Source organism: Amphiura filiformis, chromosome 14 (genome assembly GCF_039555335.1).
Source record: "Amphiura filiformis chromosome 14, Afil_fr2py, whole genome shotgun sequence".
In the NCBI taxonomy this organism is placed as follows: Eukaryota; Metazoa; Echinodermata; class Ophiuroidea; order Amphilepidida; family Amphiuridae; genus Amphiura; species Amphiura filiformis.
This window is the reverse complement of record NC_092641.1, coordinates 28,484,092-28,502,219: the sequence shown is the minus strand read 5'-3', so window position 1 is coordinate 28,502,219 and position 18,128 is coordinate 28,484,092. Positions and strand designations below refer to the sequence as shown.

The 18,128-nt window shown below is 34.6% G+C and overlaps 1 protein-coding gene across 1 annotated transcript; it reads right to left on the bottom strand.

Moving 5' to 3' along the window:
• Positions 1–2,551: 2,551 nt before the first annotated feature.
• Positions 2,552–17,406, bottom strand: LOC140169907 (kunitz-type serine protease inhibitor 6-like). Its single transcript, XM_072193227.1, has 7 exons — positions 17,273–17,406; positions 11,587–11,678; positions 9,357–9,564; positions 4,265–4,309; positions 4,030–4,170; positions 3,715–3,771; positions 2,552–2,864 (listed from the first exon to the last, which is right to left on the bottom strand). Exons 1-7 carry the CDS (start codon positions 17,349–17,351, stop codon positions 2,701–2,703), a joined length of 786 nt encoding a protein of 261 aa, XP_072049328.1. The 5' UTR covers positions 17,352–17,406; the 3' UTR covers positions 2,552–2,700.
• Positions 17,407–18,128: the final 722 nt, after the last annotated feature.

The following is an 18,128-nucleotide window of genomic DNA, read 5'->3' as shown; positions in this document are numbered from 1 at the left end:
GACGCGCTAAACCTGTACTAATCGGTATCAGTGACATGGTCCTCCTGAGACGAGAAGGACATATTAGCAATGAAACCTCGCCTTATGATCCAGACCCGTATCAAGTCACTGAAATCAAAGGTAGCATGGTCACCGCTGAACGAAAGGACAAGAAAGTAACCAGAAACGCAACCTTCTTCAAAGTCCTGAAACATTACATGTCACCTGATGATGAAGACATCGACGACATTGAAATACCAGCTGATCCTCCAAATGCACCGCTTGATCCGCAACACCCGATTGAACGACGCAGTCAGCGCATCTGTCATCCACCCAAGCATTTGCAAGACTTTGTGAGGGAATAGTGACATAGTGACATTTGTTGCCACAAATATAAATGGACTACCTAGAACAACCTCAAAGGAAAAAAATCAATAGTCCAAAAAGATTGTGTAAAAATGTGTATGTGTATACAAAGTCAAACAGTCAACTACCAGTAAAGTAGGTTATTGTATCAATAATCTAAAGTGACTTAAGAACTTTTTACACTGAGCAAACTTGGGTACTTATACTGCTAAACCAAGGAAAGACTATTAAGCTGACTTTATACAAGAAATAGACTTAAGAACTTTTATACTAAGTTGACTAATGAACCTTTTTGTGCTAAGCCAGCATAAAGAATTTGGTCACTTCAAAAGGTTGAAAGTCAGTATGAAAATTTCAGTTCAAGTTTTGCAGTTTAATGACTGAGCAGTTTTGTTAAACATTATGAACTCCAGGAGATAGTTCAGAACCAATGTCTCATTGAAAGAGGCTTAATTAGTTGTTGCAAGTTTCCAGTTATAAAAAAAAGAAATGTTTCAAGTATGATCAGAAAACTTTTAGCGCAAAGCTATTTTCGTAATTGATCCAAATCACTTGGCATGTGTAACTGGTCCAGCTGATATGAACTACATGTGAATCAAAGAATTGACACTTTTGAGAAACACACATTTCACTATATTGTAAGCTGTTGTATGCAAACAATTTTATTGTGAATTACCAGTTATCTTAATTATGTACATGTCATTCTCATATTCATTCATTATGCATTACTTCATACATGTCATGCTTTTTACACATTCATATCATTCATTCATACAAATCATCGTCATATCATCTACATGACAAGTAAATCAATTTGTATGATATTTGTGTGTACTGGTAAACATTATCATTATATTGTGCATCTCCAAAAGATGAGAGGGATGTAGTGTTGTACGCCCGTAAGTCAATTAGGCGATCAACCAATCACGTACCAGTAGTTAAACACAGCTTGTATGAAATCATAACCTTTGACCTAAATCAGCACTCGATATAAACACGATATTAGAAACATATTACCGAGTCATTTGACCGTCATTATATCTGGCGTTTCATCTTATTATGAGGTCCCCAACGATCTTTCAAGGAGAGTCTTTCTTGCATGCATGATTGTGTTCTGTTCCAAGTCTGAAATACTTACAAACCGCTTGGCCCAGTTTTACTTCTTAATATTTTTATAATTATATAAATAATATCTGTAACACATCTAAGATACTCAAAACTATATTATTTGCTGATGATACAGCTGTTTTCTGTTCTCATAAAGACATTGCTACACTATGTATTACGATAAATAATGAACTAAAGTACGACGTAAGTATGCAACTTGGTCAAGGCAAGTAAATTATCTCTAAATGCAAAGAAGACGAATTTAATGTTGTTGGGTACACGTTTTCAAGCTAGAAATATAAATGATAGATAAACTGTTTTCCTTAATGGTTGTAAACTTATTAGCAATTAAAAAGCCAATTTTTTAGGTATCACGATTGATGAAAATTTTGCATGGAAGAATCAAATTAATAAGTTATACAAATTGTGTGCCAGAAACATAAGTGTTCTCAACAAAGTTAGACATTTTCTACCAGAGCATTCGATGTATCAATTATACTGTTCATTAGTACAACCGTATCTAAATTATGGTTTGCTCCTTTGGAGTAATGCCAACAAGGAATCTATTAATAAAGTATTCAACATTCAAAAACGGGCCCTACGTGTAATATCAAATAGTCCATACTTATCCCATTCCAAACCTCTGTTTGATAAATATAAAACCTAAAATATTTTTGACATGTATGAGAAAGAATCGGAATTTTTATGTATAAGTACAAACAAGATGTGCTTCAACAGTCTTTTGATGGTATTTTCACAGAACATCAATCAAACCATAAATATAATATTAGAATTTTAATTCTAGTATTAAAATATGTGCGATTATCAATTACCGATACATAAAGTCAGAACCATACTAAATGTTGGTCCCAAGTTTTGGAATGAATTACCCTTGTAATTAAAATTTGTTAGAACAATATGTCAATTTAAAAGAAATCTGGTCCTTTATCTTCAGACAGTGTAATGCTTATTTTTTGTGGTCATTAAATATGAAAAAACTATAATCTATAATCTTGTTGATTCAAATTGCTATTGTATTGTAAGTTGATTGAGCTTGCTTGTTGCATGTTTGTACTGTTATTTAGTAAATATGTTTTGGGTTTGTTTTTTGGTAGTATTTTTGTAAGGTAGTATTTTTCTCAGTTTTGTATGGGAGTCAACATTTTGCAGGCTTATTGTCTTTCGTTGTACCTCCTCCATCTTATTGTATTATGTTGTTTTTAATGATAGAAATAAAATAACTATGAACTATGGACATTCACTTTGGCATTCTTCTAAAGTGTAATATCTATTGTCATTTCCTCCACAGCCTCCGTAAATAAACACCTGACATTCTCCTATTATATAGTTATAATAATATCTCGGCATGTAAGCACGGCAAAGGCCTGGATCGCTGGGTTGGTGGCAAGTAGCTGTTTGAAACACAAAGAGCAAAGACTATTTGTGACGTGTCATGTCAAAAGGAGACACTTTTGGGTAGGTTATCAATTTTGAGGTTTTTACATATCTTAAATGTAGAGATATTTTGCTCAACAATGCCGTTTTCCCCAATCTGATCAGACATTCCAGAGCGAAGATATTAAGTTCGTAAGTTAAGGCATTATAAAATTGGAAATTGAGATATCAGCCTTTAAAATTATTATTGACAATGTTGAGAGTAGGAATTACCTTGAAAAATGTCTCAAAAATACCAGATGCCAGTTATATTCGGGTCTAAAACTATCAGACAAGATTAATACCATCACAAATTCGCAACAAACCTAAATTGTGAAAAATTCACCCCCGGGCAGATTTTAGGCTATTTCTCCATTTACGATCCTGGGCAAAAGTATCTCCTTTTGACATGACACGTCACATTTGTTATTCTTATATCTTACGATTTCGTATTCTTTTATCTTTACTTGGTATATTCAAAGAAATTGTGTAACATATAACTATAAAACAAATGAATTCGAGAATTTCAAATGTAACGTTTTTAAACCTTACACATATCAAATGATAAAGAACAATAAAATGAATCAAAATATAAAAATATGTCAAGGTCGATCAAAATAAAGATTAAAATCACAATTATTAGCAGCTGTAAAATCTTACTTTTACAACTCATAGTTTTAAAAATTTCAGTACAAAATCAGGAAGAACAGGAATCTAAAATTGTAAGGTTTTATAATTACAAATTTCATAACAAAATAAGAAAAAAACTAGAATGATTCCAAATTAAATGAAAATAATTATAAAGATGATGTAAGAAATTGTAATCACCTGATGATGGGGTGTCATCACCTGCAGATCTTCGTAAAGCGCCCCCTGTTGGTGCCTCTATAAATATAAAATGACAGATGATATAATGAGATGGCAACACAGCATTAGCATAAAAAACCTAAACCATGTCACAAAAAACATACTTTTACGTTTTACTGGTGAGAGTTGATGAAAAATTAACAGATCTCATAATTTTCACATGATGATACTTGCTGCTTCATCCAAAAAACATGCTGTTGCAATTTTCATAAGGTATTCCATGTTAAATTTGCACTGTAAAGGTTACTTTAAGCACTATCATGCAGTAGAGCTTACCGCAATTAATTTGACATTCCTCTTCAGTTCCGTAGTGGAATTCTCCTGGACAAGCTCTCACGCAATTATCGTCATCAATGTCATAAATCCAACCATTAACTTCACTGCCGGGGCATGGATCTCTGGGTAGGTGGCAAACACCTGTTGAAACACAAAGAGCAAGACTCTTTTATTCTTATATTTCAAGAATTCGTATTATTTTTTCTTTACTTGGTATGTAAGAAATCATAATCACCTGCAGCAACTGTATATCGACCTGAATAGCCCCTTGTTGGTGTCTCTATAAATATAAAATGAGAGATGGTATTATGAGATACGCATTGAATCACAGGATTATTTGAAAGATGCCCAAAATCTTGATGAAGTCTAACATTCTACTTACATTAAGTTAAATTGTTTTTACCACAACTGAAAAGGAAAGTATGAATCATATAATAATTCGTTATGAATTCGGCAGAGTGACGAATCGAGAATTTTTAGCAAATTGAGTTTTTGTATGCTTATGATTATGTTTTAGGTTATCTTTTATTTCCACCAAAAATTAATGGTAAATCTTGCTCACCGACGTAGTTATTAAAATTTTGAATTGGACGAATCGCGCCTAGTGCGATAAATGAATTCGGCAGAGAGACGAATCGTATACTTAGCTGTACAAATCGTGTTGATCTATAGTATTGTATAGCGGAAACCCCAATTTCCTGTCCTATACTAATATATTTCATACCAACCCAGCAAACACAAAAACGTTTTAAAAACGTTTTAAATAAGTTATATTTTGGCTTTTGGTTTACGTAAAACGTTTTAATAACATTAAAATGTCGGGTTATATAAAGGCCATGATAACGTTTTGTGTGAAAACACACTACAACAATATTTTGAAATGTTTTCAAAAAATGTTATTGTAAACTATTTTTGCAAACTCTTTTGCCAAATATTGTGTCAATACTTAAATAACATTATGTTGAAATATTTGAACCCAGCAAACACAGAAATGTTCTTAAAATGTTTTTTTTTCAAAACCTTTTAATAACATTTAAATGTCGGTTTATATAAAGGTCATAAAAACGTTTTTAAAACGTTACTGAAAATATTTTTGGCAAACATTTTTCGCAAAATATTTTGTCAACCCCAAAATAACATTCTGTTTAGAAAGTTTTGTATCAAGTTTTCAAGAATGTTTTTGGAATGTTATTAAAACGTTTTTATACCATATATATAACATTTAAACGTTTTCTGTAATACATTTTGTTTGCTGAGCAGTAGATTCTCAAAAAATGTTTTTAAGGTTATGAAAACGTTTTATACTCTTAATATACCCTTTATATAACCCGACATTTAAACGTTTTCTGACAACTTTTTATAACCCTTTGCGAATGATGTCGAAAACGTTTTGTGTTTGCTGGGAACGTATAGCTGTCATCTATCCAGTGATACCCAAATAAGTACAAGCATTCCCCTCATGATATTGCTGTGGTTTAATAATGTGAGTGCACGCCGTGAAAAATCATACGCAAAATATAGGCCAATATTGTTATTTTTGCTTTATAATCCTCGAGTGTTTGCTAAATATTACAGGGATGACTATTTATAACTTATATAGCAAGTTAAGTCTACATAGCCTTAGGACAACCAGTAATTTCTACACAAATGCCCCAAATCAAAAATGCGTGCTTTTGGTTTACACGTAGTTGAATGCGTATTCGACCTCTCTCTGCGCAGTGGTAGAGACATTTTGAATACAGCGTAAAGCCGAATAGCTGTTAAAACGCGTTTTGAGGAATATATCGATTATTTCAGAACATGCAAGTATTGCCAATAATTCGTGTACATTCACTTCTATAATATACATTTCAAATGAGTGCTCACGAATGTTCTAAATTTTTAGAAGGACTAATGGAATGGTACCAACATTTTCAAACGCCGTTTACTCAGAACAGCAATTTTGCGTATTCGGCACTCTGCCGTGTTCATAACGATATAACCAGCTTAAATTTGCGAGCACTAATGATTTGTTAAAAGAGGCGACTTAAAATTAAATTTTTCGAGGCTTGATTCCAGAGGGGCGTAAGTTAACAATAGAAACAGCCGTGTAGAGATTTCCCAATCCTTGAATCCGGTATAATATATCATCTATTCAATTGCTTGTAACTTTACTTCTTGATGTCACACTGGATTCAATGTGGTGTCATAATGTGTAGATAGTGCATCTATTAAAAAAAAAATTACCCCAATATTGCTCAGTTTTGAAATTGTGATATTTTTCCTAGTGTAATGATACTTTATTGGCGCAGTATATTTGATTTAGCTTCATGGGAAACTTGCTTCACCGGGTGGTTGGTGGTGAGGCTTCAGCATTGCTGGTTCCAAACTATGGACAACTTATCATCCATACGGTCATGTCCAACTCTCAGCAGTTTCAAGAGCCAACTAAAGACTCATTTGTTCACTTTTGAAGATTAATTTGTTGTTTTCCTCTTTTCTTTTTGTGTAAAGTGCTATGTTCATGTTCTTTGAATTGAATTTATAATAGCGCTAGACAAGTGTATAAGTGCTGGTGCTAGACAAGTGTATAAGTGCTGGTATTATTATTATTATTATTATTATTATTATTATTATTATTATTATTATTATTATTATTATTGTTATTATTATTATTATTATTATTATTATTATTATTATTATTATTATTATTATCATCATCACCATCATCTAGGCATTAAACAGTAGTATAGGCTGCCCGGGACAAGTGGCAAGTGATCGCCTAGATAGCTTCAGATTTCACACCACCAAATAGAATTATATGGTGGTGCGCCCTTAATTTCACTTCTCTGAAAAAACCATGTACAGCTAAAGTAAGCATTAAAATGAGCAAAGATTTGCATAATTTTGGCAAAATTTGGATTGGTCATGATTAGTAATGTTAAATACGGCAAGTGTACCACAGATAGGAGAGATCGAATAACTTTTAATGATTTTAGGCAGCCTTTTCTTTACAGAAACACTGGCATGATTTTGCCTGTAAAATAGGCAATTCCCGGACATCGTAGATTTCGAGGGCCAGTCATAAAAAATAATGATGGACAACCTATATTTTTTTTCCAGCCAGAGGGATCAGACAAGGGCTGATTTCAACCATCATAGCTGTCGCTTAAAACTGAGTCGCTCCTGTGAAGAAAAAAATACGTTTTCTTAAAGGTGAACCTCATTGAAAATAAAGTTATATATCAATGGAAAGCTTATGATGCCAGGAAGCAGAAAAGAATATTTTTTATTTGCCTTACGCACCAGGATAGACATAATCTCCATGCAAAGATTGGATATTGGCACCCCCCCCCTAAATTACAAAACGAAATCGTTCAAATTGGGCGCTTTCGATGATGACGTCAACACGGGGACACACAGTTACTTCCGGGTTTGATTGTAAACACAATGTCCATGCATTACTGTGGCATGCATCGGGCCAATGCACGAACTCAGTCATTGCCAACTTACTTTACATGAAAAATATCTTCAATAAAATAAGAATAACATGAAGGAAACATCATGATCAAATCAAGAATGAAGTTCCTGAATAAAGTGTGTGGATTAAAAAATGGGAAAAGTGCTGGCCGGGGTGATTTGGGATAGGCCAAGCCATCCACGATATGCAGGGGATATTACAGTAAAGCACGAAGAGCGAAGATTCGCCGAAGAACCGGAATGAAAACAGATTACAAAAATAACTGCTAGTGCTACCAGTTCAGATCGTCACACCAAGTTGAGATGAACTTATCACAATGAGAAAATGAAGGAATAGAATAAAGTACATGTACGGGATTTTTTAATTATTTCTTAACTTTACAACCGGTCATGTAGGATAGGCGAACTCGTAGATACATACGGGGCGGGGTGAACTCACTCAGTCGCCGAGTGTTCCGTATCCGCGACTGTACGTACTGTACTTGCAGACAAAATGACCGATTTGATATTCACATTCTGATATTTCCAACTTATTGCTACTTCATCAGCAAAATTTATTCCTGTAGATGTTCCAAATATAAGGGAACGATTGATCAAATCTGCTGAAACACGGCGCAACTTGAACTTGTGCTACCGGAGAGACGAAGCGAGTCGCTGTGTTTGCCCACCTTGATCAGCGCGGCTGCCTGTAATTTCTTCAGCATAAAAGCAGCAATTTACGCATCGTGTTCGGTAATCCATAAAACATGAATGTTTCACTTTTTCAGTACACTGATCGTAGTATCATTAAAAGAATCGTGACACAAGTGACAATATTTTAATTTTATTCAGATTTCAGAATTCCATCAAATAACGGTCTACTAAGCCTAAATTGTATTCATTTTATAATAAAGTATCTGTTTCTTTCAATCGTGATTGTGTGGAAAGAATGTACCGGGAGAATGTATTACCGCAATGCGCTATAATATGAAAACCTTTATGGGCTGGATTTGATGAAATCGGCGGTTTTTTTAATTTTTGATTACTACAAGCCGATATTTTTAAAAATCAGATATTTTTAAATGAATCAAGAATAGGAATGTCACAAACAAGTTATTTAATTTGTTATTCGATCATGTTTATTCAGTCCATGACATGAACGGTATACGGTAGCAGTAATCATTTGCGCATGGAATTGATCCCAGCGCGAAATTCAAACTCAATTACCCAGTTATACCCAGCTAGTTATGACTGATTTTGTCAAAAATTTACGGAACATTTTCGTGTTGACAATAATTCTATTATTTCTAATATATATAGAAGGAATCAGCAACTTGAAGATTCTTCTCATTTCAAGCTTTATTGTGAAAATCAGACTTGCCGGGCAGCTTGCAAAGTACAGGAAGCAAGTCTTATTTACATGTTTCCGAGTAGGATCACGTGACTGCGAACCCTGAGCTTACGTCACGAGCATTCTCAAGGTCAAAGACGATTGATTTGGGTGCTTTTTGGGCGCCTTAAAAAGACCAAAAATTCATTCATTTTTTTAATTTTTCAGCTTTATTGGCCATCATAAAAATCGGAAAAAATTATTTTTAATATCCTGATATCATAAGCTTTCCATTGATATATAACTTTATTTTCAATGAGGTTCACCTTTAAGGTAAATTTAGCACATATCTCTATGGGACTCTGATTTGGTGGTATGAGATCTTCAAGCTGAGGTGAGCCCGTACGCTGATAGCAGGAATATGCGCTGGAAGATGGTAAGAAGGATCTCTTGTGGCTGACAAGCGTTGATCCCGACATCTTGATCTCAATTTTTTAATCAGACATCCTGTTCTAGCTAGTGATCTAAATTAATGTGTAAAAAATATCATTATTCTTACTCTCTTTTGTCGTAATAGCAACTGCCTCGCTTGATTCCCCAGCTACTAACACTCCGTTGATATAAGGTTGTACTGTTACTTGATAAGATGTTTCTGCATCTAAACCAGTGACAACGAGCCTCCTTGCTGTAGATGATGTGTTTACTGGTCGTGAGCCCGTGCTAGATGTTAATATTACGCGATAACCAGTAACTCCTCGTGAAGCAGACTGAAATAATTAAACTCAAATTTTTTTTCAATTCATTTTTTTTTAAATCAATTCAATTCAATTCAATTCAATTCAATTCAATTCAGTTCAATGCAATTCAAGAAATATTTATTTCACAACTTCAATAATACATGATATAATTACGAATTAGCGAAACAATATCATACAGAATTATGTAGGCAAGTAGTCTATCCGATCACAAGCCCACTGCTGACAGTCAAATCACGGTATAACAAACAACCATGTGATTGGGCAACAGACAGGACAAAAGTGAGCCTGAGGTAAGATATAACGAGTGGCATCAATGAAAAACCTGAAAAGGAGTTGTGGGGCAACACGCATGGAACAAGCTCGTGGGGTGCGGGTTGCCGGCAAACAGTACAAAACAAAAAATAATGAAAACATTCTTCCATTCCTCAAGGGTCTCCGGTTGAACAGACAAACAGAAAAAGACTAGATATTACAATAAAATAAGATGTGAACAAAAGTCAAAGAAAATTACTGGTAAACCGGTTGAGAAAATAAGTTGCTCTTAAAATGATGTTTAAAAGAGCTTGTGGATGTGGCATTTTTGATGCACCTTAATCGAGTTAGCAGCAAAATTAGAGCGAACACGAGACGAATAGAAATTATTCACACGCCTTGTATTATGACTATGAATTGTAGCACTATATTGAAAATAGTTGTCAAAAGTGCAGGATGTAAGAAATTGTGAGCTTTGAACATGAAGATAGCAGTACAAAGGTCATTGATTTCATTTAGACGAAGAGTTTGAAGATTGGCAAACAAAGGCCCAGTATGTGCTCGAATAACATAAGTTTGGGGTTAAATTAATTTAGTTCTCTGATCATGTTTAACACATTCAGGGTAGTTTGTCAAAAATATTTGTTAACATGCCTTGATGAAGTATTTTTACAAAGTTTACTTGTATAAGTAGTAGTTTTGCTGGGAGAGTAAACTGTTTTAAATTAGTATCGTGAATGCGTAATGTATGTGTATGTTTTGTCAACTCACTTTACTGCTTTACGACCGATACCATTGACTGATTGGAGGCGGTGTGAACGATGACGGGGTAGACCTACGCAAAATCCCATGCATGTGATCATACAAAATGGGACCCTCATTAAAACTTCCACACGTATGACATGTGTGCGCAAGGGTGTCAATCCGAAGTTGATCGTAGGGGACACAAGTTTCAGGCCGAGCGGGATGTGCCCCCTTAGTCGGTTTAAAATTTTACAAAATGGGCGCCAAATGAAGGCTTTTGGTGGACATTTTTTAAATTATTATTGTATAAAATGTTAGTTGAATGTTAGTTGAACAAAATATGTTCAATATGAAGACCCAATCGATTGAAACAGTTTTTGTCGAGGGAGGGCAAAGAAAAAAATTTCCCAGTGAGCATTATTCCAGCCTGATTTTGTTGGGATAATTTGCGGATTTCTTTTAGAATACCCTACCACTGTAGATTTTCAATGGGGGGCTTTTATGAACGCGGTGTTAACCAAATGAACACGTATTTAAACAGAACTAAGAATATATGCATTTTTTCACTTCACTTTCTTCAATCCTTCCACTTCCGTTTTTTTTTCTCAGGCTGATTAGGAACATTAGTATATATAAAATGTTGAAACGATGTTTGCCAATCAAAAGAACATTGGTGTTATATTCTGTATTTTATGTGGTATTGGAAGGAATAGTCATGTATATTTGTATAATGTTCTTTGGTGGTATTTTCGTGATTGCTTACTTGAAGGTAGAACCGAAAGGTGGGGAAGGGGACATTTGATATTGTGTACCCCCCCCCCCCATCCCAAAATGTGAAGGGTATATGCCCCCCTATTCCCTACCCCGGTATTGACGCCCATGTATGTGTGATAAAAGGTCTTCCCGTCGTCTTGAACTTGCACCAATCGGATGCCAGATTAAGTCCAATGGTATAGGACGATATAATCCAATATTAATGCAATCAAACAAAAACATGTTACATAAGAAAAAATGCCAAAGAGGTACGACACTTACTCGCCAAGTAACTTTCACAGACGTAGAGTTTATTGCCCTGGCGTTAATTATACGCAGACGGACACGTCGCGAAGACCGACCTGTAGATTCGGCTGCACATAAAATAACAAGAGGTGTTAACTATTGAAAATAAGAAAGAAATTTGTACTTACACCGTCAAACGTTATATCACAAGCTTTATACTATAGGCTCTAGGGGGAGTTCGTGTACATGACTCTTCTAGAAATTTACTTTACATTTTCATGTTATATATGCCAAGACCTTCAAAAAAGGTTTAGGTAAGAAATTGAAATCAAGTGCAATTGAATATGCACTTAAAAAATTATAGCAACATACAAATGATCTAATGATGAAAAATATCAACTCAGTTAATGTTTCTAATCAACACAAATAAATATATGCCCATTTTGTTTCATTCGCATCTTTTCAATTCAAGATGACGTCCAAAATGGCCTCCAGTATAGCCTATTTCCATTGAAATACACTAGAGAATGAACGTTTCTAATCAAAACATAGATTTTTGCCCAAACTTTGTTTCATTTATATCTTTCCAATTCAAGATGGAATCCAAAATGGCCAGCAAAATAGGCTATTTCCAGTTTACTGTCTAATAAGCAAATACAAAAATTGGTATATAATGAATATTTCCAACCAGTGAGCCAAATGAACTGGGCAGTGTGATGTCATGATCTCATTTAATTTTACTTTTTTGTCTTTTCAGGTCCGTGAAAAGTTTGGAGAGTACAAAGCTGTAGCCTAGTCAACTTTCTTAGCATAGCTGTAGTGTAGTCAACTTTCTAATATATCTGTTGCCTAGTTATTAAAGTTTCCTATTATAGCTATAGCCTATTAACTTTCTCAACACAGCTGTAGTCTAAAACCTTCGTAAAATGCATGTGTATTTGAGTCTTTTTGGGTTACCCGAAAAGACCCAAAGACACATGAATTTTACGAAAGTAGAGCGCTGAAAGACTCCTGATTTAATTTAGCTGTAAACCCCTCTAAGTTGGTCATTCCTCACATTTTCTGGGCTTTTCAGAAGATTTTTAACCAGAAAGCCAAGAAAGACCCTTGATTCTAACCGTTCGCTGTTCCGAAAGGCCCCCTCTTACCGATACGCCGTCAGCTTCCAAAAACCCATCATCTCCAAATTGCACGTGCACTTCATCTGAATTTCTTAGCTAAACTTTTTTGAAGGTCTTGGCATATATAACATAAAAATGCAAGGTAAATTTCTAGACGAGTCATGTACACGACCCCCCCCCCGAGACTGTAGTATTAAGGCGTGAGGTTCTATAAAGGAGAACACAATTCATAATTTAAGGGTGTCATTTCCTCCCCATTTGAATACTTTTTTCTTAGAAGGGGAGAATTTCAAAAACTTTGGTTTTGATATTATTGACCTTAACTCAAGACTTATGGAAATATAAATGCAATTACTAAGTATCTGCTTCAATGAATTGATATTATTTTTACTTAAATGGGTAAAACTAACAAATATTGCTCCTGCCATTCCACTCGATTCGCCTTAACGCGCATTATTTAACATGGAGAACGCCCAAAAGATTGTTGACGACCTGTAAAGGGGGCAAGTTTCGTTTATGAATAAAAGCATGAATTGCCTTTCTCTACTTTTAAGTTAGGTATTTAATCAGTGGCCATGGTGGCGTAGATTTCTTTTTTGTGATGGAGTTGGAAAACACTTTAAGTATAGTAAATCCAGCACCTTTTGGCGCCTGATTGCCATATTAAAGCTAAAATGGCGAAATATAATGCAAAACTGGAACAAATTCGAGGAGAAGCGCAAAAGTTGACACTTTTAGGAAAATGGCCAACTATGATGTTTATTTGGTTGGGGGGGTGATTGTATGGACCATCCCTCTTATCAAAATATCCCCACCCCACCCCGGGGAGTCTACGACTATGTATTAAATGCGAGTGCTTGTTTAAAGGGCGATTTATACAAATAAAACTCATGACGAAATACATATTCAAAACATATTTGATCATAAAAATGCATACAAATTTTCGGTGATTTGCACTATCCGAAGAGATATCAAAGTAATATTACTGACACAAAATGATCTTACCAGTTTAATATGTGAGGAATGAAGCGAAATATTATTAAATTAAGTTTAAAAGTTCAGAGTTCAGACGTGACACGTTTAATAACCAATATAATAATAATAATGTACCTGTTCAGACTCACTGTTCATGGTTCAATAAATTGAGCAAAAATAATACATAAACTATGTTAGGAATAAATCAAGCTTGAAAACAAATTTTGCATGCATGGCATGGCAGTTGCTTGTATGTGAATTGTATCATGCAATTAAGGGCAGAATCCTTCTTTCACGCCCAATTTTGGGAGTTTTTTGATAAACTAATATGTATTCTGTCACTGGAAACTGATTCAAAACTAATTCGGCAAATCGGTGGGAAAATATGCACGTATATACAGATTCAAAAGTTGCCATTTTTGCTTCTTCTAACGTTTGTCCGTAGCAGGTTCATTGTCCGCAGTGCACTATGCATATTTACTTTTTGAGTAACGTTTATTGTTGTACCCGATGTGTGCACTAAAAGTGTAGAAATCAATTGGGGAAAACGTTGGAAGAAAATCTGTACCTTCCATCGCTTTGCACTTGAAGACCTGAGCGCAAGAAGACCGTAAGTCTACTTGGTTTTTCAACCTGTATACACAAAAGTTGCGTATAGTTTCGTATATTCTGGTAATGTTTTATTCATGTTCAGGGGCCAAAGCAAATCTTATACAACCTTTCTTGATGTTTTCACCCTGGAACATGTATTAAACATTATAAAACCCTAAGAAACTATACGTAACTTTAGTGTATACATGTTGAGGGGCCAGGTAGACTTACGGTCTTCACTTGATAACATTCTGCATCATTAGCCGTCACTGATATCTCAAATTAAAATAATGTTAAAAATAGAATCCTTGCGCACATAAAATCTACCCTCACCTCACTGCGAATAAAAATATTCAGGTTTCTGTAAAACTTTTTAAACACATGAACGTGTTTATTAAAACAGAAAATAGTTCCTATCCACATTATCTAGAAATGACTGGTATTATCAGAAACCTCTACTCATACATATTACACATTCAAAATAAACAAATAAATAAATAATTGCACTCTAAAATTTATACTTAAACACACCAAAATGTTATAAACGGTTATAAACCTGACTACCAATATAAACGCTTTCTTAAACACCATGTTTAAATTTAAAACATTTTCGTGTTTAAGGTATATACTTTTTTTTTTTTTTTAAACACTAACAATATTAATTAAAACATAAACATTGTGTTTAAGGAAGCGTTTATATCGTTAGTGTTTATAAACGTTATATAACACTTTGGTGTGTTTAAGTATAAACTATAGAGTGCGATTATTTGACAAGGGAATGAGAGTGTTAGGTTTATTTTGTATTTGTAATATGTAGGGGTAGGGGTTTCTGAGGAAGGGTTTCTGAAAACACCAGTCATTTCTAGATAATGTGGATATGAACTATTTTCAGTTTTAATAAACACGTTCATGTGTTTAAAAAGTGTTACAAAGACCTAACTATGAAAGCAACATTTAACGATCACTCACTGCTGAACCATTTTCGATATTGTTGGAATGAATGCTTAAATATACCAGCAATATTTGGTTTTACCTACCGCACTAGAATATTGCCACCTTTTATTTCTAAAAGTATAAAAACAATGTCCTGGTTCAAAAATATTTGTGGCTCTCCTCTTGTTACCAGCTTCTCCCGCTACCAAAGTATCGCTGGAAACTCACTCACTGATTTGTTACTCTTATCTGAATTGGTTGTGTTTTTCACCTACTTTTCTCAATAAATGTAGATTTTTGTACTCACCGGAAACCTCTGGCCACATACTCTTTCAAATTCTTTCAAAATGTTTTCATCTTAAGGGATCCAAAATGGGCGTTTATTGCGTTTCGACAGTATTTTTTGTGGGACATGAGAGTACCTCAGACCTATCGAATTGCATTCTGAATACGAAGCATGTCTTTCTGATATCAAATAATTTTCATTTTTTTTTAAATCACAATATAATACAAATTTTATGACAAATTATAAAAATTTGATATTTTTCAAATTTTTGATATAATACAGTCCTCGAAGTAAATTATATAAATCTAATGATATATTCTTAAAGTGTATGTAGCAGGGAGGCAAAGCCGACGGTCAATTGAAAATTTTGACCTTTCATATTGAAGATATGGATTTTTTCTCAAAAAGACCTAATTTTTTGGTGTTTTGGGAAAAAAATCCATATCTTCAATACGAAAGGTCAAAATTTTCAATTGATCGTCGGCTTTTCATCCCACCTACATACACTTTAAGTATAAATCATCAGATTTATAAAGTTTACTTCAAGTACTGTTAAATATCAAAAATATCAATTTTAATGATTTGCCATAAAATGTGTATTAAATTGCGAATTTCAAAAATCAAAATTATTTGACATCAGAAGGTCATTCTTCGTATTCAGAATGCAATTCGATATGTCTGATGTGTTCTAATGTCCCAAAATAAATACTGCCCAAACGTTCATACCCCAGCCCTTAAGGGCTCGGTCACCCACCTTTGCACAGTATTTTTCTGGGGCCTGAGAGGACATCAGATAGGCCTACACAAAATTGTATTCTGAATGAGGAATGTCCTTCTGATATCAAATAATTAGGAAAAAATGTATATCTTCAATACGAAAGGTTAACATTTTCATATGATGGACGGCTTTTCATCCTTGACCAGTCATGTAGAGAATGTAATGGTACACCGACTTGAGTAGCTTTTAGTGCAACGTTTGAAAATGCATCTTTTTCATTCAAAGAGTTACCATGACTACAAACTTTAAGCTATCAAGACAAATGAGGTATCAAAATTTGCATAACTGAACTGGATTTGTTCTTGCTGTTTCAGTTTTTAAATATGATGCATAGATTTTAAGTTTTATGTCGTAATAAAGAGGGGTGGTAATTATTTTTTGGTAGGCGTTTACATCATCATGCATAACTCGCAAACGCACAATCGGATCCAGTGACAGTTTGGGAATCATCTTTGATATCTACATAAATTGCAATGTGTTCAAAATTTTAACTACGGTACATCTGAATTGAACGCTTGTTTTTCATCCAACGTAATTAACCACCTTAATGTGGTTACAAATTTGACCACAATCTACGTGGTCAAATATGCACCAAACTACGATAATCACGTTTTGTTTGAATATTACACATTAGGGGCGCGTCCAGAGGCGCGTCAGTCCGAAAATAATATTGTGCCCACAATAAATATTGCTATGTGTCCGACACTTGGACGGATGTATTGTATATATTTCAGATTTACACTATTGGAGTGACGGGTGAGTAACGCCGCCCCTATGATCAACTGGATTACACTCCAAAAACAAGTAAATAGATTAATACTATTTGAGTATCACTTTACAAACCATTAATGTGGTTCAAATATTAACAATTGTGTTTATATTTTAACACACAGTTGTTAATATATTAACATTATATGTTTACATAAACTGTTTAACGTGTTTAAAAAGTGTTACTCAAATAGTGTTAATCTATTAACACTTGGTTTTTTTATCATGTCAATGTAACGTTTCATTACGCACAATAATTATGTCACCTACCTTGAATACTAACAGAGTAAATCATTGCCATGATTATCACATACGGAAAAAGAACAAGCAACCGTTGTTTTCCCGCCATTGCAAATGTTTGTCTGCAGAGATATCGATCCTTTCACATCACAAATATCCAGGTATTAAGTCAGGGGCTATTTTAACGTGCCTCCTGGCACGTTCGTGCAGTGAGAATAGAAATCCGTGCAGTGAGAATAAAAATCCGTGCTTAAAATAGTTCTATACTAGTTTCAGCCCGAAAATTACTAAGAAATTAAAGAAGTTCCTCCACAAAGTAAGTCTGATCTAGTCGGGAAATCCTATATTGTATAGTTTGTGGCGATCAGTGATTCAATTGGCAGGGGAAATCAAGAACAACGCCTCTGGTAACGCCCTCTCCTCCCAATTTTTTGGGCACCGTGGTGCAAAGCCACTGGACGAGAAAATCCGCAACAGGCGTGGGGGTAGCTCCATATACCGGACAGAAATTGTCCAGAATTGCCCTGTGCATCTTCTTTTTTAAACCGGTAAACACCTTAATTTGGGGCAAAATAGTGTAATGTTGCAAATTACCACAACATATCACCTTTGTTTGTGCTAAAATAGTGTAAAATGGAAAGGTTTTGCGCGCTTCGTGCGCAATTGTCCCAATAAAACAGACCAAAAATTATGACCATCATGAACATTTTCATCGCCGCTCACCGCTGATATGCCACCGGGGACACCAATAAAAAAAAAAGCAAGTGCGCAGCCTATACGGCAAGCAGACCTCGTATCGGGGGTAGCTTGATCAATCCCTCTAACTCAATATCGGGAGTTTTTCTAATCAAAATTTACAATACTTATGGCCAAGGAAACCTTTAAA

Bases quoted from the DNA above. Each gene is read 5' to 3' on its own strand.
- LOC140169907 (XM_072193227.1), bottom strand. From the start codon at position 17,351: ATGGCGGGAAAACAACGGTTGCTTGTTCTTTTTCCGTATGTGATAATC. The intron at 11,679-17,272 runs GTAGGTGACATA...TTTTATGTGCAG, and splicing joins TTACTCTGTTAGTATTCAAG to CCGAATCTACAGGTCGGTCT. The intron at 9,565-11,586 runs GTAAGTGTCGTA...TAATTATTTCAG, and splicing joins CTGTGAAAGTTACTTGGCGA to TCTGCTTCACGAGGAGTTAC.